The 25,246-nt window shown below is 45.8% G+C and overlaps 2 protein-coding genes across 2 annotated transcripts; one reads left to right on the top strand and one right to left on the bottom strand.

Moving 5' to 3' along the window:
* Positions 1-408: 408 nt before the first annotated feature.
* On the bottom strand, positions 409-1,498 carry LOC121833623. The gene is made up of 3 exons (XM_042287055.1): positions 1,446-1,498; positions 552-1,139; positions 409-456 (listed from the first exon to the last, which is right to left on the bottom strand). The coding sequence occupies exons 1-3, from the start codon at positions 1,476-1,478 to the stop codon at positions 409-411; spliced, it is 669 nt and encodes a 222-aa protein (XP_042142989.1). The 5' UTR covers positions 1,479-1,498.
* A 1,053-nt stretch (positions 1,499-2,551) lies between these two features.
* On the top strand, positions 2,552-21,072 carry LOC8042253 (eukaryotic translation initiation factor 3 subunit E). The gene is made up of 12 exons (XM_029970251.4): positions 2,552-2,817; positions 3,185-3,302; positions 4,352-4,469; positions 6,397-6,442; positions 6,950-7,054; positions 9,769-9,894; positions 10,566-10,690; positions 12,817-12,934; positions 14,186-14,397; positions 18,277-18,379; positions 18,809-18,943; positions 20,937-21,072. Exons 1-12 carry the CDS (start codon positions 2,668-2,670, stop codon positions 20,964-20,966), a joined length of 1,386 nt encoding a protein of 461 aa, XP_029826111.2. The 5' UTR covers positions 2,552-2,667; the 3' UTR covers positions 20,967-21,072.
* Positions 21,073-25,246: the final 4,174 nt, after the last annotated feature.

Below are 25,246 nucleotides of genomic sequence, written 5' to 3'. Positions count from 1 at the left end.
GCATCACCTCACTCTCTAGCTCCTCCTTGATAACAACTGCAACACCACCTCCACGAGACTCCCGATCTTTACGAAAGCAAACATAATTCGGTGGTACAAAATCCGTATCTTCAACTTGAGTGCTCAACCACGTTTCTGTTATTATAACCGCGTCAGGTTCATGTTCCAAAAGTATGGCTTCCAACTCGGCTCTCTTGTTTAATACGCTTCGCGCGTTTAGATTAATTACGGTGAGTAAATCAGGAACACGACTGATTTTCAGGGCCCTCTCTGTGACTCAGTTCCCCTTCAAGAATATCGCTGCTCCCATATGGACGGCGAGAACCGGATGTCAAATCCCAGTAAAACAAGCTACCGTCTACGGCTATCTTGTCATAAACTAACCGGACTTTAGCGCCTCGGTTTCTTTCATCTCTTGCGGAGTCCCAAAGGCATTTTCTTAAACTTTGAACTTGCCTAGAAAAATCCTCACTTACAGAAATATTTGTGCCCTTAAGCCTATTACAGTTGCGTAAAATTTCCATTTTTTCTCGGTAGTTGTAAAAACGTACTACTGTAGGCCGTGGGCTTCGCCGCTTTTTACCAAGACGGTGAATGCGTTCGATACTTTCGGGATTTACGTTAACTCTTTGAAAAACATTAGCCTGGACGGTCTGCGTTAGTTCCAAAGCCGTTTCGTTTTCTGCTTCGTTTAATCCAAATATGATGAGGTTGTTGCGTCTGGAGCGGTTTTCGAGGTCATCTACCTTACGCACTAGTAGTTGGACAGTTTTTGTCAGGTCTCGGACCACTGCTTCCAGTTCAGTTGCCTTGTGAATTGCCGATTCCAACCTTATCATTCTAACATCTAGGCTTTTAAAATTTTCGGTATTTTCATTCACTGATTTCTGTAGAGATCGCTGATCTCGTTTTATATCGTTTAACGTTCTCGTCTGATCCTTTTGGCCATCAAGTATCATCGACACCTTTTCCTCCAGCGTGTAGGTTGGCCCAGGATTGAGCTCAACATCACCGCATAGAAGAAGAAGTTGCCTTATCACGTCTAGACACTCTGCTACCACAGAAAGCACTTTGTGGGGGCACGGCACGACAACTAGGCACAAGCAGTTGCTCCGCATGCTACTGGTCCTATTGCTTACCTGTAAACAGGCGAAGACGAGCGGGTTAGACATGCTGCCGCAAAGCGTACCGTGCCCACCACTAGCACAGTGAAGTCCGTTCCAGTCTTTTAAGACACCCAGGGGCGTGGCAGTTCTTGAAGATGATTGGTGCAGCCTTGTAACGTGGTCGAAAGACGTGTCATCGGCGATCGATGTCTCGCCGTGGCGGATGTAGCATGACGATGACGGGGCAAAAGACACTATGCCCGTGTCGGACGCGGAAAAAATGATCGGCGAAGGAATCACCGAAGGCTCGTGGCTTTTCCCCGCGCCAAAAAGCAGGACCTGTAAACAGGCGAAGACGAGCGGGTTAGACATGCTGCCGCAAAGCGTACCGTGCCCACCACCACCACCATAAGCGATTGATAAAAGAGTCGTTAACAATACTAGGTCACGGGAACGCAGTGAATAAGCCGTCGTTTGGGTTGGACAACGAACATCGGCGTTTTCTTAGGCTGTGAAAAGTTCTGACCTTTAAGGTTTATCTTTGTAGGTTTTCGGGTAAAAAAAAAAGTTAAATGTTTTTTTTTTTTTGTGTGTGTGTGTGGTTATTAATGTAGGTTTTCGGGTAGAAAAAACGTAAAGTCGTTTGGTTTTTTGTGCGTTTGTGTGTGTGTTATGGGCTTAGGCTATTCAGTGTGTTTGGCGGTCGGGTAATGAGGGGTCAAAGATAAGAGAGGTGCATGACGCAGAGTCCGTTGTCCTTGTATTTAGTCAAAGGTTACATTGGTGGAAAGTGGCATTCTTTGGGGTTCTCACTCTCTCCCCCTTTTTTTCTTTTGAAAATAAAAATTTCAGCTGTGTTAGAGACTTTTTAGTGTTGTGTCGTTTACCCGCAGTCTCGGGTTTTTTTCAACCAACCACAACCAATTACAAAAGCAGCCGCTTCGGTGGCTGGAACGACTAGGCCATCCTCTCGACGTCACCCTCGCGGTAGCTTTGCTCGTCCCGAGACGACCTACGTCACGATTGCGTCGGATGTCACGTGCTCTAAGCTGGGCCTTCTCCGAGCGCTTGCCAGAATGGGCCGTTTATAACAAAAAATACAGCCACCAGGCTCAAAATAAAAGCGTGCGATTGTCATTTACGGATATTGTGGATCATATTGAACCTAGTTTTGAACACGACCGATATATTTCAAATATCGTTGAAGAATCCCGTTAACACCCAAAGGGAATAATTTGTCGTAGATGCATTATTTCCATTTTCGTTAGAAAATGGTGAAAAATTAGCACTAGTATTCAGTACTTGTTTTCAGTAGCACCAAAACCCTTTTGCATCAAAGCAGGCAATCCCAAACAAGCATTGGCTAGATGGCGCAAGCTACCGCACAATACCTAAAAAAGATTGTCAATGCCATTTATTATGATCTAGCCAATCAATTTATTTTAGTTTTTAAAACTAAAAATACACAATTTTTTCAGTTTAAATATACATTGCGATGGCATTAAGTAAATATTTATAGCACTGAAGGTTCATATTCTTTGGTGGCTGCGGGCTGCGTTGGATGCGTCTAGAGGAGAATCCCTCGCAGTCTAGCAACGCTTTTTTCTTTCACGCAGTCAAAATGGCGGAGTGGGACCTCACTTACACCGTTGGCCAATATATTGACCGGCATATGGTGTTTCCATTGCTGGAATTCCTCCAGAACAAAAACGTGAGTTCCTTTTAAACTCCCGAAAACTCCCAAAATACGTACAATTTCACAACTGGCGCCTTAACCTCGCTTATATGCTTCGAACTGTCATCGCGCCCTACCTCTCGCCCCCACGCATGGCGTGCTTCCAAATGATCGTTGTTACATTTAAGCATTTCATTGTGTCACGCCAAAGCTGTTTACAGTATGTCAGACGTAGATATATTTCCTGATGCTTACCTACACACGTAGCGTTTCATCCAGTAAGATCGTGCGCTCAACGTGCCTCGCCTAGAGACTGGAATGTCGGTTTTCACTTTTCCTGCTTTTGAAAGATGTCCCGAGCGTTGTAATTTCGTTTCTGTTTTCTTCTTTCCCCCACTCTTAGATATACGATGAAGACGACTTGATCAAGGCCAAGTTGGGCCTTTTAGGCAACACGAAGATGGTTGACTTCAATATCGAAGTGTTCCAAATGTGCTATCCCAACGTACCAGTTCCTCAAGGTAAGTTGGCAGCTGTTGCTCTCGTAGTAGATCGAACTTGGCTGTGTCCCTCTATTTGGGTCTGTAGTGGTTCCCTTTGATTAAGGAGTGTTATCCCAGGTGCCGATACCTCGTTAACTGCCTAAAAAAAAAAAAAAAAGCTAAAGTAATTTGCCGTTTTGGTGGAACTTTTTTGTGTGCACATTCGTTGCTCAGCTTCGTGTTTTTTCAGTTACGTGCTGGTTATTTTTGGGCGTGGTTACGAGTAAATAGTCGCCCGATACAGCGCCAGTACCAAGTATCCACTGTCTGCAGCTCTCAGAATGAGTAAATATTTTGATATGCAACCTCAAATAAGCAACCATATCATGGGCCCTCCAAGCTAAATACAATGCTTGTATATGATGTCATTCTATAGTTTTAGTAGTTATATATGTATTGCGTGCTTTGAAGTACCAGTTTTATGGTGCAAAGTGACCACGGTAAATGCAATGGAAATTACCTCAGTGCAAGTTTTCTATACATAGCTTGCATGTGATGTCATTCGCAGCCATGCCGGCATTTTATGCGCCGCGAGCGTTCGGTTCGCCGTGTTAGCTGCACGCCGCAGAAGTTGTCGTTCGAAGGAACCAGTAAATAGAGATAACTCGGTACCCAGCCATGGCGACACTTGTGAGCTATGTACACCTGACGTTTTGTATGCTGCGAAATGTTACATCTGTCTAGTAACCTATCCATACTCAGCGTTTTATATGTTGCGAGACATTAGATATCTGATGAGTAACTGCTGGTAATGCGTCAGTGGCATCGAAACAAGAAAGAGGGAAAGTAATTGCACCTCCTTCGCCTCCCCCCCCCCCATCTTCCGAATAGTTCCGACGCCTCTGCGACGCATTACTCATGAACTAATTATACTACATTACGACCATCTCTATTAACTTTTAAAAGATTTTCAAAGGTATTGCATTGCATCTCGCTTGGTTACACTAATTGTGTTGCTTCCACGCTTGCATGCAGACGGCACTATATAACAGACATACTTTTTTTTTTTTTCTTTTTCTGGCGTACAGAGATGACGGAGAGACGTGCTGAGGTGGTCCACGACTTCATGACCCAGAAGGTGGAGACGCTGCCGCTCATCGAAGCGTGCCAGGACGAAAAAATATTCTCACTCATCCAAGCTAGCAGGTTAGTCGGTCTGATACACTTGCCCCTTCTGGTCCGCCGCGTTGTTGGTGCTGTCTAGCGGATGCCTGGAGTCGACGTGACTAGCGGCTGACGGGACGAAAACAGCAGGCGGGTCAAAGCGCCGGCCTACGGGTCCCCAGGTGGCGGGTTCAAATCCTGATTGTGGTGCCCGCAACATGACGGAGGCTGATTGCAGAGAAGGCGCTGTGTAACAGCTTTCGGTTGCATGTCAAAAGAACCCCAGGTGGTCGAAATTATTCCTCAGTCCTCCGCTGGGGCGTGCCACATGCCCGTCCTCGGTTCGGCATGTAAAACCCCCAAATTTGACAGCGGGCGGGTCTTTCAATTGTCCCATCTTTGGTGCAACCTTCCTGCTTTCGATTGTGCTCCGGTGTCTTGTGTGTCTCGAGCTTGCGCGGGCAGTGGAAGTATGGTGGATGGCGGCGAGCGCGGGATGGAGGCCGGGCACCCGAAAGCGATTCCCCGACATTCTCCTCCTGTAGGTGATTATAGTGTATGGCACAGAGGCAAGAAGTTAGGTGTTGACTGCTTTAAATGTCTCAAAGAAAAGCTGAAGAGGTATTCGAAAGAAAAAGAGAACGAGTTAGAGGTGTGTTCTAGCATATTTCGGTCCTGTGAATTTGAACGTCGTGAGCATTTGACCCGAACGTATCAATACACAGAAGGAAAACAGAAAATTAAGGCACCGGCTGGGACGTCATACCCAGAAGTTTCGACTGCCTCGCGCATGCCGTTCGGAAGGGGATGCTTGCGGCAGCTTCAACCGCTCGGGTGAGGCTTGTGGAAGGTGCGGAAATGTTGAGAAAGTACATTGCAAATCCCTCCTTCCATCGAACTCGCTGGAAATTAGGGGCTTTGGCGCTACTTTGAAAGTGCTGTCATGGCTACTTGACTCATCGATCTGATCCCGGAGGCCAATTTGTGATCCTGAAGGCCAAATGAAGACGATTTTAAGTGTTTTTTTTTTTTTCAGATACAGAACAGCTTCGGTTTCCCTTTGATAGTTGTTCAGATATCTGCGTCCGTCCAAGTGTGATCGTGTTCGTTATGATACCTCGCATTGCTTTGCAACGCGCTGCACAGATCTTGGTTGTCATAGCAACCATCTCATCATAAGCGGGTGTCAGCCTTTTCCATGGGGTTCTTAAATGTTTTTATAGTATAAAATCTTTAGTCGTTTTGAGATTAAGAGTGTTTGAATTGGGTAGGATGAAAATGGGCTTAAGCTTGTAAATCCTTTTACTTTGGATCTTAGAGCTGCAGATGATAAAGATTTTAATTCTTTGGAAGGCTATCAAGGGAACTCCTTGGTTGCAAAGGACCCTGAAGGAGGCAGGTCTTACCACACAAGCATCTCAAGCTTTCTGGAGCATTCGCTAGATGGCGTGAATACACGAAGTGCTACACTTTCCTGGTTCATGTTCACATTGGTCAAGCTCGTGTTGCCAGGGGCTGTACTTCCGTGCATGAACATACAAGAGGCAGCTCAGGTGTTCGTCACAATCAGGAATTGCAAGTTCAGACCCCAAACTTCGATTTCTTTTGTGAATCGAGATATCATACAGCTTCTATACAGTACAAGCGGATCGCACCAAGTGTGAAGTTCAACTGCCCATGTCTGCGCCAGTTATGCGCAGACATAACTTTTGATGGCAACCTTTTCAGTTAAAGGAAGGAGACAGTGAGCTACTTAGTCAAGCAGCGCTCTTGATGTGCACCGTTCGCTAAAATGCAGACTGTGTTGCACGGGAAACTAATCCAATTTTTGCACTGCCCTTTAAATACAACCTTGCTTGCCGAAGGCTGTCTTTTGCCACCTGCATATTAAAAATCGCCAGCAAACAAGAGCTTGCATCCACAAACGAGTGCATCAGCCACATTCTTCAAACGATTCTTCCTTTTGCAGGGACAGCCGGCAGACCTTAGATCTTCTGATGAAGAATTTCAGTGGGGTGAGTAACCACTTTCAGTTCATTGTTCTGGTCCGTGTCACAGGATGTTGCGTGATGCTTCGTGCCTGCTGCCATACAATGAGGGCCGCATGTCCCGACCTTTGTCTCCCATTCTGAAGTGCTACGATAGCCAGCCGCAGCAGCTAGACGCATCTTTGACGCGAAACAACATCTTCCAGCAATTAACTGCTGTGGTTAGGTAGCTTGGTCTGGTTCACGTTGTTCGCCGAAGGGGGTAGCGGTTAAGGGGAGTTATGCTGTAGGCCGCCGATACCATAGAGAAGCAGCACTCTTCATTCGTTCAGCTTACAACATAAGTAGCATCTCGGCGCTCGACAGTGGCCGCAGTCTTTCTGGAACGCCCGACGTCAGTTTCGGGTGATCAGATAACGCGCAATACTTAGTGTTGCCACTGCCTTTATAGCTATAGTGGGGGAAAAGGGCGAATTTTTTCTTTTTCTCGGCACGTTCGTGGCATCTCAGTGTTTCTGCCTGATTGCACTCTAGATTCGCCTCGAGATGGTGGACAGCCTGTACAAGTATGCCAAGCTCCAGTACGAGTCCGGGAACTACTCTGGTGCTGGTGAATGCCTCTACCTGCACCGCTTCCTGGTGAGCGGACAAGGGCTGGTGGCCTGTTGTCGGCCAATCTCTACGGATCGGACCGGAAGGCGCAGCTCCATCGATGTGGGACTGTGCTCAATCCCTGCATTTAATTTCTCGTCGGACGGCGCGTCTAAATGGAGCCGAGGATGGAACGCTGCATTTAACCCTCGATTTGCTCGCGATGTTGCATAACATTACGTTTTGTGACGTCACTGTTGTGTGACTCTGCAACTTATGCTCCAGCGGAAAAAATTTCTTTTATTATTTCCAATAACTGAATGAAACTTTCGCAGTTTATAGTGGTTAATCTCTTTTTTTTTTTATAAATCTTGTTAATTTTGCTATAGCTCATTTTGTTCCTTTTACACCACTGAGTGCAGTAAATAACAAAAATATTGTGTATGAGAGATATTTTATCTTAAATTAATCGAAAATCGCAAAAACATAATTTTCAAGACGCTAACAAAAGTTTCCTAAATCTTTCGTAAATATAGAAAATATACATTCTAACTAAACTTTGATAGTTGCATTCTAAATATACTATAGCATAACGTATTTACTCGCACAATGAACACACTTTTTGTTCCCGAAAATTGACACACATGTGGGGGTAAAATTTTTGCATTCACACACTTTGCGCAAATGTCATTTTAGGTGCCAGTATGGCATGTATGGCAAGGTACTGTGACACGCCTCCACTGACAGAGGCGCACCCATGGCTGGTTGCGGGTTCACCACAGTAACCATGCTCTATGAATTGCAAACCTCTTTAGGGTGCTTTTAGCGTGCCTTCTGCCAAAGAAAAAGCGCCCCACCAAGCCTACTCAGCACGGAGAGCGACGCAACCGTTCGTAACCCTAACCACTTTCACAATATCACTGTCCGAAAGCAGATCACAGACAATGCTGCGTTTGTTGACATCAGTGCATCCGGTGGACAAAACACGTCTGGGGCTGGGCAGTTCCTTGACCCCAGCTTTGCTAGGTGGTGAGCCGCTCGGTTTCACGGTTGATCACTTCCGCAACCATGCAATTGCAGCCATTACGGGAGTGGCTTGATTTGACTTGGCCTGGCTGCTTGGCGGCAAAGATAAATTAGCCTCAAGACTTGCGGAGCCGAAAATTAAAAATGTGTTCATTATGCAAGAAGAAAAAATGTCAAAATATGAATGCCCGTTGTGGGGGGTCCGTTCATTATGCGAGTAAATACAGTATGTATGTCAAATATGCTTATGATAGGACAATATTAACTCTTTCCTGACAATGGAAAAAGAAGAAATTTTCAAAGGATCTGTGCAGCCGCTTTTTATTTCTCAACTAATTTGCGTATGGAGCAATATGACACATCAAAATGTCGCCAATTAGTGTTTATTTCGAAAGAAACTGAAGTTGGTATGATCTGGGAAAAAGATTCTAAAATTTTATTTTTTGAAAATACAATGATGTGCGGAAGACGTATAAGCGTGGACACTTCTACAGCTATTCAAATTAAACAGCAGATGAAAGAAAAATTCAGAATATTCAAAATCTGCCCCACAGTCGCTGCTACTACTTCTGAAGTTTAGTGTATGTCTATTTTTGGTTCGTTGAAGGGTTAGCCTCCGTAACATGTGCGCTTTTCAACGAAGGAATGCTTATATTGGTGAAACACAGGTAGAACACCTCACATCCCTACCAGAATGCTTCCTTTGTGTTCTACCTTCGTTTTGTCATAGCCTTGATTGCAGTTCCTTCATATTCAGCATTTTTGTTCGCCTTGTTAGAAACATAAAACATGCACGCCTAATCAGGACAGCATTGGAAATTATAGTGATGTATACCGACAACCATCTGTTAAGTGATATCTGTAACATAATTTAAAGTGTCTCCAGAGTTCTTGAGTAAAAATTATGCCATTAATACAGTTGAATTATGTAAATAATGACATCTTTGATACAAAGACTGGTGCATGTAGTTAGCCATGTTAGACAAGCGCAACCACCGTTTCCAAGGCTATTTTTGACAGCCCACCAGCTTGTGATAAAGCTCAAATCTACGTTGAAATTGAAACTACAGTTCTTCGGCCATCCACGACAATGCGGAACATTTCTCTGCACTAAATTTTATTTCTTGAAGGTACTTGGAAACCATCGATCACCGGTGATCGATGACCTATGGGTGCGGTTAGGAAAGAGTTAAAAACAAAAATTCTTGTACACAAGCGGTGAAGATGCCCCAAAATTACAAAGAGATATAGTATGCCTTCGAATGTTGTCATAAGTACGTAGCTATACCCTTTTGTGGAGAGAAAAATAATTTATTGTGAATAATTTTCTGTGAGAAATTAGGCTTCAAAAGGCTGCGATGGAAAGGTGGCAGCTGGGCTTACTTCTGAACATAAATGTGATGGCGGGCAACGTCACAATTTGAAGAATCGCGCACACATAAATGGTTTAAATTTATGCCGTTCTGAGTTGCCAGAAGTTCTTCAAATGAGTACTTTACTAATTTCACGATCATAGCTGGTCCTTAATATTTTCATACATAAAATATGAAGATTCAAGGATGATAAGACATAAAACCCAAAATCACAATTTTAAAAATATTGCCCTTATTCGACTCGCATCTCCCCTTAACGTCGTAACGAAAGGTTGCTGCCATTTTTTTTTTTTTTACTGAACCGAAAAGGTTGTGGGTTGGTGGAATTCTTATACGTCTATGCTTGGCATGCCCTGCCTGCAGATTTCCCCGCAGGACCCCAATTACCTGAACAACCTGTGGGGCAAGCTGGGCTCGGAGATCCTCATGCAGAACTGGGAGCTGGCCCTGGACGAGCTCACCCGTCTAAGGGAGTACATCGACCAGCACGTGAGCCCCGTGGCTGGTTCCTACTTCCCAGAAAGACAGCTGCCGTCATAACGTCCTCAATTCGGGCCCCTTGACCCCTTGCCTACTAACAATGAACGTCGCTTGTGTCACCTTTTACGGACCATAAAGCCCGACCACGAGCGTGACTTTTAGTTCAACTTCAGCGCTTGTTTAGCGCACTTCAGCAGACGACAGAACCACCCCTGTTGCTCCACTTACCTTGGCTCTTCAGAGACTTCCGGTCTCTCCGTTTGGGTAGGCTTTCCGAGCCCTTCAATTTCAAGATTCATGTGACGACGAAGTTTTAGAGAAATCACCAAGTTGGGGGGATCTAGCAAGGTCTTTATGTTGTGCCATTCAATATATAACGTGGGACTGGTCGTCTCACAGGAGCATTAGAAGCTCTGCAACAAATACGTTGCTAACCGGTCCTTTAGCTGCAAGCAATCAGCTGGCGAGCTGGTCACGAAATATTTAGCGAGTGTTAAAAGAAGCGGCGTTACGGTAGGGATCGTTTTGTCCTCTCATTTGACCAGAAGTTTGCAGGGACTCGTAATGCAATGGCACCTCCTTTCAGCGCATTCAAAAAGAGGGTCTGTGCGGCCGCCGCCGCGAAGTCGTTGCGTGAGAAAGGCGAAGATCCGAGAGCCGTGCTTCTTCTCCCTTCGCAGAACTTCCCGTCGGCGCTGCAGTCCCTGCAGCAACGCACTTGGCTGATCCACTGGAGCCTCTTTGTGTTCTTCAACCACACGAAGGGCCGAGACCTCATCATCGACCTGTTCCTCATGCAGCCGCAGTGAGTGAACCGACCTCTGCTTCGCGTAAGGTCGTCGAAGTTGTAAAAAATGTCGGGCAACCACCGGCCATCCGGGCAAAACGTCCTTCCGACTGTGGCGGCACTGAAAACCGCAATCAAGATGGAGTGACAACTTACGGTGCGTCCCCCAGGAATTTAAGGGGTTTTCTCTCGCCGCAAAAGTACACGACACCTCGCCGAACGCTCGGCATCTGCCCAAATCTAGCACTAGCGGTCTGAACTAGACGCCCAAGTTTCCGACCTAACCGTAGAAGTGAATTTCTTAAAATTTCAATGACAAAATGGTGCCCGTTCTTGGTAGTCGACGCCGTTCAGCTCTGCGTACGTGAGGGCTCTGTCAGCCGTCATTTCCTCATTGAAAATTTCAGAAAATCACTTGAAACATTTTGTTTTTATAAGATAATGATTAGTTCTGAAACTTTGGCATCCGGTTCTGTCCACTAGCGCTCTACGTCTGGGCGGAAAATGAGTGTTTGGAGATGCGTCGTTTATTTTTGCGGTAAATGAAACCCCATAAATATTTTTTGGGGATACCCTGTACATGGGACCCTTTCACTGAGAACAAACTACACCTGATATTTTCTATCGTACAAAAACAAACATCTGCGAGCCTACCCAGGCACAAAAACGTTGCAATCTGCCGAGCCAGGATAGGCCATGTGCACTAAACTCGCAGTCATCTTCTTATGGGGGACACCACCTTAAAATTGCAATTTTTGAGAAGAAAATAATTATTTTTATGTTTTGTGGTTCCAAAACTACTAATAGTGCACACTCGTGCAAATTTTTATTGCAATATCTGAAGTATTTACGGAGAAATAAAACATTTTCGGAAAGCCGACAATGCAAAATCGTACGTTTTGAAAATGGAAAACTTCTGTTTTCTATTTTCAAACTGCTCTAGCTCTGCACCGGCATGCCCTACAATAACGATAATACTCCCGTTGAAAAGAGCATTTATTCACAGTTTCAGTAGATTAAACATCTTTCTTTGACAGTATACACTATTTGGACAAGAACACCATAGATGTCTAGCTTTTGCGTGGAAAAGGCTACGCACATCGACAAGAATCGGAGAGCCTACCTATATTGAATAGAAGACTGAAACTGAAACCAGCATTTGTTTATTGAAAGTCATGTGGGTTTGTGTGCTTTGTTTCTTGGTGGTGCTACCCCGCCTACAATTGATGAAGCTGGTTCTTGTGTTGCAAGCATATCCAATTCCCCACTCGTTTCACTATCAATGTTCACATACCAACAACAAAATGACACTCGAAGAAAGCGTTTTAAGCTCGGACTCACTCAGCTAAGCCGTGCAGGAGATCGGGTATAAGCAGAAGGCACCACCTATGCTCTGGGTGCCTTTTAGTTGCTACCACCACCAGTAAAATCAAATGTAATGGTTTGGAAACTTCAAATTAAGTAGAATACCATGCATCTGCCCATTCCACACTAAGCGCCTATGCCCAAATTTGTAAGATTTGAGAAAATATATACAGTACATTGATATGTAAAATTGATGACTGGACAAGCGCCCATTCCTCATTTTTTAGCGATTATCTATAAATTTTGAGTGGGCGCTTGCACTGCATTTTATGGTAGGTTTTTCTCAGCTTCCTTTTTCTGCAGCAGCTTTCATTTTAGGAAATGTATAATTCCAATGATTTGCTGAATTTATTCTTTGCTGTGGATGTCCTTGAACTAAAATTTAAAGGAAAATGCGGCTAGATATATATATATATATATATATATATATATATATATATATATTTTTTTTTTTTTTTTCAATTTATGTGTTACCAAAAAGTAGTTGTGCACTTCCCCCTGTAGCTTATCGGAAAGTTGTCCTAAGGAGATGAACCGTCTTACAGTGCATTTAAACAACGAGATGAACAGACCTTACGAAGTTATTCAGTATTGAGTGACTGCTTTATAACTCAAGACTTGAAGGTGGTGTCACCCCTTAAGAACCACTGGTTAAATCGAATCCATTGCTAAAATTTTTTTTACGTCGACGGTGCTGAAAGGTTGCATCCTCTCTTTGAGTTCTTGAACGTGAGCATGCAAACCCTCTGGTACTGACGGCGGCCGATCTCTCGCCACAGGTACCTTAATGCGATCCAGACCATCTGCCCGCACATCCTGCGGTACCTGACGTGTGCGGTCATCACCAACAAGCAGAAGCGTGCTGCCATGAGGGAGCTGGTCAAGGTCATCCAGCAGGTGTGATCTTGAAACTGTGACGAACATTTCTACACTGCGTCTGCTCTCTTCGACGCCTCAGAAACGACGAAATTTCAATGATCGTAGCAGAATACCATCATTGAAGCTCGAAAGATGCTCTAAGGTTGAACCAGCGCTGTAATAAGTGCTGCATTTACCGCCGATATAGCGCTGAATTTTCCCCTCTCACCACTCGGGTTCCCTCCTCACAATTCGCGATGCACGAGATGGCTCGTTGCAGCGAGATCAGTTTCAACGGATCCTGTGTCAGCGGTATTAATGCTCTTGGCGCAGAGTCCGACGCTGTCTGTTGTTGCAGTGAGGCAACTTTGTTCCGATAGGCAGAATTTCTGATATTGGGGCAAGCTCGGCGATTCGACGGCGTTCTTTGCTCAGGCCTTTGAACATATTGACCTCCAACGGGAATAAGTCACTGGAATCGTAAGCACTGTGACACGTGACACGAAACATGAGAGGGCGCCATCGAACCAACTCACTTTTGTTGATTAGTACTGCACTATGGCGTGCTACATCAATGCTGAGGTTAATGCTGTTTTAAGCACTGGATCAGCCATGCACTTCATCCGTAAAGAGGCTTTAAATTTTGCGTAAAAAAAAATAAAACTCTACGTAACCGCGGGCAAAATTTTGCGTCACGGATTTGCCTTGTAACTAGCTCAACAGACCAATAGACACATCTCAGCCGTAGTGACCCAAATTACAATTCAAAATGAATTCTCTTTGCGAAGTTATTGAATTTTAAAATTCAGGCCAAGAGGTTCTAGTGGTATAATGCCAAGAACATGACGTCAAACATTGTACATTATATAATAGCAGTACAGCTTGTACCCGACACGTCACAAGAAGTTTGATGGTGTGAAATGAATGATGACAAAACTCACGTCATTAGAACATTAAAAACAAAACAAAAAAAACGCACAACATATGTTTTTTTAGACTGTCCGCTCGACTTTCGAGTAGTACAACGTGGGAATCGCCCCCAATGGACGACACTTGGAAACTTTGAATGTTGCTTTTGGAATAACCTTCTTTTCCTGTTTTCTCAATGTCCGTTTAGAACCCTGAGGTGACAGATAGCATGCTGGACAAAGTAACGCCTAAGTATTCCGAAAATGTGTTTCGTTTGGGTAGCTCCGAAAAACCACCAATCTATTGCCCTCGCTACCTTGTGCTCTTGCCTCAGGAAGTCGTGTTCACCTTTCTGTTCCTGGTGGTTCCGCTTCGACGCAGGAGTCTTATACGTACCACGACCCCATCACCGAGTTTGTGGAGTGCCTGTTTGTCAACTACGACTTTGACGGGGCCCAGCAGAAGCTGCGCGAATGCGAGACGGTCCTCTCCAACGACTTCTTCCTCATCGCCTGCCAGGAGGACTTCATCGAGAACGCCCGCCTGTTCATCTTCGAGACCTTCTGCCGCATCCACGAGTGCATCTCCATCAAGTATGTCGACAGTCTAGTTTGCTATTCCGTACCCCGCACATACAAGGGCCTATTTGAAAGGCCTGCGGTATGTGCCGAATGAGTAAATACTGCTACCGCGTTTATTTGTGCAACTTTGTATGCGTGCAGGCTACCACCGTCGTAGACGAAGCAGCGGCGGCGAGGCATCGACGCTTGTCGATGTTCGTAATCTGATAATTGACTGTACTCGACATCAACTATTTTCTGCTGCGTAGTCGAGGCTAGCATTGCGCTTCTGCAGTGCTCCGATTCTGCCCGAGGTATTTGCACGAGCGTGTGGCTTCGTTTTGCCGCGTCCCCGCACGAGAGCGCCTGCAAATGAAACGCTAGAGGACGCGAGATGCTCTGGTGGCATAGCGGGGCTGTGGCATTGAGGAAGCTACGCTAAGCCAAGCCTTAAAGGGGCCCTGCAAGGACTTTTTACTGGTTTTTAATTTGCGCCGAACCTGAGCGCACTGGACGTAGTAACTTAGTGAAATTTTTCTTTTCTCGAAATTCGCTTTATTTTAAAAGTTATAGGCAAATTAAAATTGCAAAAACAAGCAAAAAATAACCTCCCCCATGACGTCCTTGGTTGCTTGAGCGGCCGTGAATTAAAGGAGGGGTAGTGGGCCCACCGCGAGCGCTCACGGCTGCCGCACTCCGTGTCGACGGCGCGAGAGGACGCCACTAACTCATGTTCTGGATAGGCTGTATGCGGCGGGCAGCCAGAGCGGCTCTCATTGCATTTGCTGCGCGATTAGAGACTAATTCGGCATGATACTTCATTGGCCACAAACGACAGCAAACACGGGGTAAAGATCACTTCAGAATGGGAGCCACTTCGCGCTGCCATACCGCGAAACGGCCAAACCGCAAGGCAAAACTTCTCGCCGAAGGCCTTCGGGACGCTCGGAGCCGGTAGGATCCTCCAGTCCGTAAACGACCGCAGCGCCGCCGCGTACATCCGGGACCTTTCCGTGTCGGCAGCTGATCCCACTACTCTTTTCTAGTATGCGTCGCCTTTTTCACCGCTTGGTGGCGGGTATGTCGACGGGTCATTTCTTGTTTCTGTAGTTTATAAACTGCATTCGTTTCTTTCCGGATCTAAAATACTCAACAAAAACTACTTTTATAAGTAATTGAAACAGTTTGCGCCGCTTATATTTTGTATTTCGACTAAAAAGAAACTTTTAGCGGCTCTGACCAGTAGTAAGCCCAGGACCTAAGACGTCACATTTTGCGCGCTTTCGGTACCGCGGGTCGCCCCCATCGGTGAAGGAGGTTCCCGCCTCGTCCGGTTAAAATATGACGCACTAATATTTCGTTACTCTCTCCGTGCCCGCTGGCTTGCCCGAACCCCAAGAAGCGTGGAAACCGCAAAAAAGGTAGACGCTTAAATATGATTGCCTGAACCAGTTTTATAGTTGAGGAAAAACGCTAAAATCTTCATTTGGCTTCCAGAATTACGAATATCGAGATTTTTTTTTAATTTGGTGCATGGAGGCTGCAGAAAGGCATTTTCAAAGTATTGCTGAAGCCCCTCCTTCCCGGAGTGTGACGTCATACCCATAGTTTTCGGAATCTCTGCTCTTAATCATCTTCAGCGTTTGTCAAAGCTATGCACGCACACACACACTATATTTTTCAAAAAGGTCAGAAAAAGACGTTGCGACTGGTGTCGGTGCGGGGGAACATGCCTCGCTAGCTTGCAGTCGCACACGCTGCCCACTCGAACGACACGCGCTTGGTGGCCGAAAGATCTGAATACGAAGGAACGACTGGACAGAGGTTTTTCATGTTTCCTTGCATTTTGTTACATCTTTGGGGAAAACAAATGTGATATTTAGATTCACGGGACAAAAATACTCTAGATTTCATCTCTATCTCATTTTTTTTTTTTTTTCAAGAACCTCTTTAGCTTTTTGTAGGGGTACTAAGCCACCTTCTGCAAGAGTAGTCTATTTATGGTCAGAACTCATTCTATGGGCTCTAAGCATACTGAAAATGTTATATCCATGCGTGGCTGGTTTCTCTATTAAAATTGGTATCGAAGATTTACCTTGGAACTATCACTGACGTGAAAGAGTGCCACCGGACAAGGTCTGTGCTTAGAGCCCATAAGTTGAGTTATGATCATAGACTATCACAGAAAGTGGTTTAGTGCCCCTTTGAGGGGGGACACTGGCTAAAGATTTAACTTCTGGACTATTCAAGCGATCGGAATGAAATTTGCAGGGGAGATTTAACATGAGATGTGTAGGTGTATTGTGCAAGCTTTCAATTCTCTAGGACAATTTTACATGCCTGCATAAGAAGATGTGTCACTCTTTGTTAAGAAATGTGTGATAGGCAAATAAACCTGTCAAGCACCATTTTGACTGCTTGAATATAAAGTGGAGGATGTGGAACTTCGGGCTATCCAGTTTTATAACTCAAATGTAAATATTTCAGGAAGAGTCATTACCTCAAAATATGAGATGCAAGTATCTCCTATCTCAATTTTTGAAAACATAGCTTTTTCAGTGTAGACTTGAACTTAAAACAAAATAAAGTGGATAGCCCAATTCCCCAGTAAATTTAATTTCAGAAACATCTTGATTGTGGTATCAGAATACTGCCACCTTCAAACAAAAGATTCCTTCATATGAAATTTGCAGCGATTAGTAGAACTGAAAAAAAAAATGCATTTAAACATTCAACTCCTTTACTTTGTTACTGCCTCACAATGTGTTAAAAATATTCTATATCAATGTCACTATTTGGGGTATGGTTATCAACTTCAGTGCAAAGGTGTATAATTAGTTTTGAAAACCAAAAAACTCAAATTTGAAAAATGAATTTTTAAAAAAAACTTGAAATTTATGTTTATGCTTCCCCTTCACAACATGGCACAGGATAGCTAGCTGAAGCCGAGTATAGTAATTTTCAAGGGGCGACAGCACCTTCAAGAGTCTCTCAATATTGATGAAATTTGGAGGGTCTCTTCGTCTTCTTGCCTAATTGCACTGTATGGAGTTTCATCTGCATAGGACCATTTTCTGGTAAGCTACAGGAGGCGGTATGCAGCTATTGATGTAAGTGCCTCACTTAGCAAGGAAATCTATCATATAAAATTTCTGCAAAAGATCGAGCATTTGTAAGCTTCAGCCTCAACTAGAACATTTGAAAGGTACGGCTATCTGTTTTTCTTACCCTGAAATATGCACTTCTTCTGCAGAGTAATAATTTGAAAAGCATTCCAGATAATGGGGTATTTTCTCCTCACCAAAACCCTACTTTTTGGCAACAAGAACTTTATTTAAATAGAAAAATAAATACCTAGCCACATTGCTCCATTAAATTTCAGTTCAGAAACATCGACAGCAAGGAATAAATTCAGAAACATTTTATTTCCATAAATATTTGTGATATTGCCAGAAAGATTTGCAGGAGTGTGCACTATTAGTTGTGGAACCACAATAAATTATAATTAGAAAATCGATGTTTTTCTAAAAAATGGCAATTTTATGGTATAGTTGTGTTCAGGCACGTAGCCAGGATATTGTTTGGGGGGGGGGGGGGGGGGGGGCGCCCATGACAAAATGCTGTATGAGGGGGAGGGGGGAGAGGAGGTCCCAGCAAAATCGAAGATTGGGAGGGCCCCCCCCCCCCCCCCCCCCCCGGCTACATGCCTGATAGTGTTCCCCTTCAAATGTAGCAACTGGCCTGAAGCGGGAAATTGGTTTCATTGCCATACTCACTCACAGCTGCATCTTGCACTTTTCCCAAGACCTGAAAATTTATGAGCGGAGGATTCATGTTGTTTGTTCACAAGTCTGTACGCACTGCCGTCGTACCTCACCGAGGGGACGCAACTTATCCAACGTTTCCACGCAGCATGCTGGCAGAAAAGCTGAACATGGAGCCCAACGAAGCCGAGAAGTGGATCGTCAATTTGATTCGCAACGCTCGCCTGGACGCCAAGATCGACTCCAAACTGGTACGCTCCGAAGCACGATCGCTACTACGTGCATCCACCAAAAACTATTAATGCAGAATGCATTTTAACAGAATCGCTGTTGGGATCCGTGCTGCCATAGCCGAGCCACCCCGTCGCCAGCTAAATTCGGCGGGAAGGCACAGCGTGGGTCTTTTGGCCAATGCCACTAGAAAGTAGTAACGTTGAGACATTACGCGTTGTGAGTGTGACACCACACTGCCCAAATTTGCATATAGGTCACCGATGCATTCTGCCTATAAGACGTTTAGGTGGTGGATCAAAGGAGCTCCTTAGTTGAAATTCTTGCGGGCAAGCAATGTGTCTGTCGTACACAGCACAAGTTCAGGAGGGGGCGCTGTGTTGCGATAATAGTGGATCTGTTGGTGCGGGGGTTGTCTGTTGTCGAACCAGTGTCGGATCTTTTTTCAGGGCCACGTGGTGATGGGCACCCAGGCCGTGTCGCCCTACCAGCAGCTGATCGACAAGACCCAGGCCCTGCTGATCCGCACCCAGCTTCAGACGAGCAACATTGAGCACAAGCTCTCGGCAAGCAACCCTGACAGAGTGAGTACCTTGGGTTGCATTGCGTTTGTGCCGAATTCAGAAAAACTGTAGTTTGTCTGGCGTACCGACTCTCCTCAGTCTGGTTTTCGGGTAGTCGGAAAATGTGGACAGTAAAAGGGCAGCGTGCCGTATTCTGCTTCCTCGTCTTTCCTGCGAGATATGAAGGTTGGCTTTTGACTCTGCTGCTTTAAACTTTGAGGTTTTAGGAGTGCTGTCTCAACGTTCTTTGCTTCCCCGATGAGACAGTAAACCATATGGTAGGGGCTTACGGTGTGTGTATGTGCTACCTTACTCGTAACCAAGTACTAGTGTAATGATTTTATTTACCAAAACTAGGGAGTGTGCCATACTTTGTTCAACCCTAAGCCGACAGTGCGGTGGGCGCTGTGCACTGGCCACACCAATCGCTCGGCTATTTTCTTCACCTGACCCTGCTCTCTGCGCAGGGTGTGTGTCGTTGTATCTCAAACGTCGAAGTTGAAGGGAACATTGACAGTGAGAGTATTGAAGACAGAAAAAGACAGGCAAGAAATAGACCTACAATTGGTTTGACATGCACGTAGCTTCCACTGCACCGTCGGCTTAGAGGGGGATGGAGTATGTCAGTGGTTATGCTGGATTTCGGGGTGCCGTAGTCCTTTAAACCCCTCAATTGTTTTGGATGAGCGTAGCTCATTAATGTGGAGCTGTCCCAAACAGTTGAGGACGAGCCTAGCTGATCTATTTTCCCCGGTTCACACGCTCAACCATTTCGGACAACACAGGTTCACTCACGGTTTAGTTTGTGGCTCTGCCAACAGATGGCAACATTGACCTTTTAAACATTTTGCTCCCGTTCTGTTTGTGGCTAGAAATTTGATTTTGAAGACAACAATTCAGCAGTGGAGGGTCAGAAGTATGGCCCCTAGAAAATAAAAGTAATGCAGGCTATGCATGTTTGAAAGTTAAATTTTATGTGATGTGGACATCCTACAGGTGCAGACCATGCAAGAATTTTGTTTATTCAAGAGTGCTCATCATGAAGAGACGTGACGCATTTTGTGCATGAGGGAGTATGTTAATGATCGTTTATGTACGATACTGTCTAAGCTCGTTATAAGAGACCTTGATTTTGACCAAGATTTTGGTCCATTGCCAGAGGAGTATGTTGTATGCAGATATGAAGTTGAGTCAATGGTATGTTGAGGAAAACCAACCGAACTTCACAAATTGGTATGTTATATCCAAATGTCTGTTGTATCCAGGTCTGTTGTAATGAGCTTAGACTGTACAAGCTTCCTTGTGAGCTAAGAAAGCAGACATTTGTCAAGGTGTGTTGTGTACGAGCAGATTTTCGTGTCAACTAAGCACCAGGTACAGACTATGGATGGCATATGGACTATAGCCCGGAAAAGATGGTACTAGTGTGCGGGACTTAACACAAGCAGGATTTTACTGGGCCAACTTGGCGTATTGTCTGCATCAATTCAGTTGATACACTCCTATACTACACCTTTCAAGCACCTATCACCCAGGCGAAAGATGCCGAGCCACGGGTGTTGCATTGTCACGCGTGAGCGCAGCAAGAACGCGCGAATGCTGATAGCCGCCACGCCAAAAGCGATATCTTCGGCATCACACTTTTTCTTTCATTTGTTCTTGGCAGCTGCCGATAAAAGTCGGTCGCGCCGCTGCCAGTATTGTTCTTCGGTTTTCGTCTGTCGGCAAGCTTGCCTGGATTAAAAAGTCCGTCTGCCCTGCCCCCGGTGTTGTCTTCTCGCCGTGGCCTGGAGTCCTGCTCGGCCAAACGCAACACGGGCTCTGAATGCATGCATGGCAGTTAATATTATTTCGAAGAAGAGAGCTTCTGCACATGCTTAGGACGCATCCCACAGCCAAATAAGAGCAAAGATGGCAGCGAGGAGAAGGCGATCGTTGGGAGGGTCTATATTTCGGGCAATAGTTACTACCTTTTTATGAAGTCTAACTGACGGGATCTTTTTTTCTTTCGTAGGCGGGCCACTGGGGAGCTCAGAACTTCTAGGAGGGACCTCTTTGGTATCTGCTGACTCAATTGGACTCATTAGACTTGATTTCTTTTGCTTTCTCTGCAACAATGATTGTTTAATAAAAAAAGAACAGAAAAAAAACACGATCCATTTTTTTTAGCTACGTCATTCCTGGTACGTGTGTTTGTGGCATTGTTCTCGTTGAATTTACGAAATATGCTTAGTTGTTAAACTTTCCAGTGATGCCACAAAAAGTGTCTAACAGCATCTGAAGCTTCATGCTTTCGTTTGGTAGCAGTGTTTCTCGATGACCATAGGCGGAAAGTTTTCAGTTTCCTGGGGAGGGGGTGCTGGGGCCCAACAGAGCTCTCAAGTGATTGTACCATAATAAATGCACCAACACCTCTTCCCAAAATAAAGAAAAAAAATTGTGGTGGCTTAGCTCGGCTATGCCAGGATATACATAGCGTGAGCTTATGCGCACAAAATGAGAGGCGCTATCAAGCGGCTCCGGTGCAGCGTCAGACTTGGCCACTGCGCAACGGAGGTGCACAGCTGGGCACGCGGCGGCGCCAGTGCGTCTGTCGCGGCTATGATATCACTCCTCTGGAATGCGCAGGCCGGCAAAGCGGGCGCGCGGCGGCGGCTTGGCGTGGCTCTCATGAGCTGTGCTCATTAAGCGGAGCCCTGCCGCTGCCGCGCGCTCCACATAATGAGCACGGCTCATTATGAGGGCCGTGCGAAACTGCTTAACCTCGGCCAGTGTAGCTAACGCTACAAAAGTACTATGTTCACTATGTAAAAAATGGTCTCAGGTAGGAAACCTTGCCGAAATGTATTCACACCGCATGATGAGCGCAACAAACTCGCACAACATTTACAGGAAAATATCGGTGGTGACTTATGTTTCTCTAAAATTCTGTATAACCAATCGTTTGCAGGACCGAGTCATCTACTTGAGTCGTGTGCCACAAATCGTCGCTGTGCAAACGCAGTCTGACAACACGAAGCATTAAAACTACAGATTTAGGACAACAACTCGGAGTCCACTGCTCAATTAAAACAACGTAATTTTGTTGAAAACGCCCGCAGCTTTTTGCTCGCGGTATGCGTCGGAAATCTTGCACATTTTGAAACGGAACAAAGGAAGATTTACTTTTAAAGGGACACTGACAGGGTATTTATACTCGCTGAGGATTTTAGTTGTACATGACATTAGAGCCCAACTACCCAGAACACAATTTGCGGCTCGAAACTCGGTTTCTTTCCGCTCGAAAACCGCCGATCAAGAACTGGCCGGTTCGAGTCTTGCTCACTCTCTTTTCCGTGGTCACGGGCCGTTTTCTAAGGTTTCGACGCGACCACCAAATTTAATCAGTCTTTGGACACTGAAGGCACACACTCAATATTAAAAATAGAAAAAAAAAAATGAAAACTATTTTTTGTGGCTTCTAAAAAGCTGCAAATACGTTGATTGAAAAAAAAAAAAAAAGTTGCACAGAGAACCGGAAGCATTCTGTGCGTGCGTCGTTTCGCGTATCATGGGACTCGTGGGGACGGCCATGGCAGCGGACGACGGGCGTGGGACCTCTACTTCAGAACTGTCCTTCGCGGTATTGGCGAATTCTATCTGCCTTTAAAGAGAAATGCGGGACTGATCAAAAGAATTGGTATTCATCGCGTACGACATGTCCGACCACCAAGCCAATTTGCACGAAGACGTCGCCGAGCCGTCGCTCCCTTCTCGTGGCTGAAGTCATCGCTCACGCAAACGTCAAGCACCACACGAAGTGTGTACTTTGAGAACGAGATCACTGAAGTCACCGCAGCGGTGTCGTGAACGTTGGCTTGTGGTTGCGCACTCGTGGACCCTTTGACTCCCTTCACTTTCAAATCGCACAGGAGAAATACGAATGATACTTTCCGTTTTCCGGGAACATCACAGGGGCGCTTCTCAGGCGACGGTTTCGCTACATGTGCTCGCAAACCGCGGAGCTTCTCACATCCCGTCGAACCAAAACAATACTGGCGCCATGTTGAACGTGCGTTGCCAGATTCTCTCCGACCAAACAAAACCAACGAAAGCAAAGTGGCTCTAGCTTCCAGCGTACATCAACGGCACCTTCCCCCCATTCCCCCCCCCTCTGATCCGCGGCATGTCTTGACAAGACTCACCGGAAGTTGAGATGCTGCGTAAGTCGTTCAGCTCCGCAGCCAAGTCAACCCAAAAGCAAATGCAAGAGTGAGGGACGGGGCATACTTCTCCGCTCTGGTTGAAAGAGCGGGAGTTTCAAATGTGGAAGGGTTCCGACTCCGATTAAATTACGTCTTGTAACGTCAATATTGCCAAAAAAAGAAATTTTTTTTATGGAAGATTTGTTTTGTGACATGCTTGCCTCATTTAAGCTCTTTAAAAAAACTTTTTAATGCGAAAGCATTAGCTGGTCTCGTGGAGCGAGCTGACGTCATCAGTCTGAAGCGCAAAAACGGCAGATAGTTTCCTTCGGTTCCATTGGCTGGGGCGCGTCGACGGGGCTCCCACTGGCTGCTGCGCTCGTCAGTTTCCCCGACCGCTCACCCCATGGCGCTGCGTGTCCATCAGCGCAGAGCGTCCAAGGTCACCAGGGGAGCACACGCGCCGACCGGCGACGAAAAGTATGCAGCAGACGAAAAAGGGAGCAGACTAGCGCCTTGCATGCTTTCGCATTCACAACTCAAAAATGCTTAGGTGTACCTCAATCTTTTTTTCTCTGCAGTTACCATCTAAACTGCTTTGCATAGTAACGTTTGCAAAGTGTTTGCAGTTCATTTTTCTTGCCGCTATGACTCATGGGCGACGCCTGTCGATACTCGAGAGCACCCGCCATGGCACACGAGGTGAATGAGACGTAGGTCCTGGAGGTAAGTGCACTTCCTTTCTCGGGGACCTCCCGAAGGGGGGGGCGGGCCTGGAATTTTTTAGAAGGGAGGGGGCCTCTACCCCTCCCGGGAAATTTTAGGGGGGGTGCTTAGGGCCCAAGCCCCCTGCAGTCAACTCCTATGTCGGCGACCGCTGCAGGCAGGTTAGCGGCTCTCCGCTTCGAAGAGGGAGTGAAACATGCGGAGATTCCTTTTACAGCGGTAGCTGTTATGGGCTCTTCCCGCCACTGGACACGACCCCCGTTGTTGACGCAGTCGTCGTCGAGGTTGTAGTTGGCGTAGCAGAGCTTCCGTAGTCGATGCTGCCAAATTCTCAAAAAAGATTGCCCGCGGGAATCGAACCTGGGTTCGCCACATGGGAAGTGGAGGCGATACAATAGAGCTATGCCATAACATTAACAACCCACCTCATACTTAGGGTTTTCACAGTACTTAAACCCCACTAGACGTGCTCTCTGGAAAAAAAAAAAATGGCCGACAACAAAATGCTATTGTAGCACTGTCAAAACTAAGAGCTTGTGCCGGGAGATGCGCTCCACAACAATAAAGAAAGAAAAGCGTTTGGAGCAAAATGGTCAGATCTCTATTATGTTCTGCACGATTTTGTTCACGCACCCCGCAGTGCGTGAACTCGACGCCGATGCCCAACGACCTTGCCGTAATGTGCTGCGGCTGTTGCTGCGACCGTACTGCAAGTTATTGCGGGAATGCTCCAGTTTTAGGGGCGAAGCTCCTTAGGGTCTAGCCTTATCCGTCCGTCAGTCCGGCCTCCGTGCTCACATAAAAAGAAAAAAATGTTTGCGCAGTCGACAGGATTTGAACCTGTGCGGGGAGACTCCAATGGATTTCTAGTCCATCGCCTTAACCACTCGGCCATGACTGTGGGACGAGTAGGGAGGGGGCTCTGAGATGTGGTAGTAACTCAAGAGCTGGGGACGTCATGGATGAAATGTTGCATGTAGCCGCTCAACGTCTATACAGGAGAGGGCGCTGCGGTCAAATGCGTATATAATCGCATTAAACTTTGCATGCATTGGCTCAATGTTTATAGATGAGAGGGCGCTGCGGTCAAATGCTTAAATGCGTATATAACCACGTTCCATACCACACATTCTCTTTCTGACATGGACCGTTGACTTAAGCGGTGGAGATGCATTCCCACGGCTTCTAGCGGATCCAAGCTGATCCGCTAGAAGAACCACTGGCTCTGCATTTGATTGACCATAAAGCAGTAATAATGAAGTCGAAACGCAACTCGGAACTCAGCACTACCTATGAGCAATAAAAAAAAAAATCTGCACCATCAGCACTACCTATGAACAATGAAATCAGTATCATTAGCACCACCAGAGCTTCACCCCAATCAACATCATTCACCACGTGCAGATGTGGTCAT

Source organism: Ixodes scapularis, unplaced genomic scaffold (assembly GCF_016920785.2).
Source record: "Ixodes scapularis isolate PalLabHiFi unplaced genomic scaffold, ASM1692078v2 PGA_scaffold8__174_contigs__length_109621045, whole genome shotgun sequence".
Classification (NCBI taxonomy): Eukaryota; Metazoa; Arthropoda; class Arachnida; order Ixodida; family Ixodidae; genus Ixodes; species Ixodes scapularis.
This window is presented reverse-complemented; position numbering and strand designations above follow the sequence as displayed.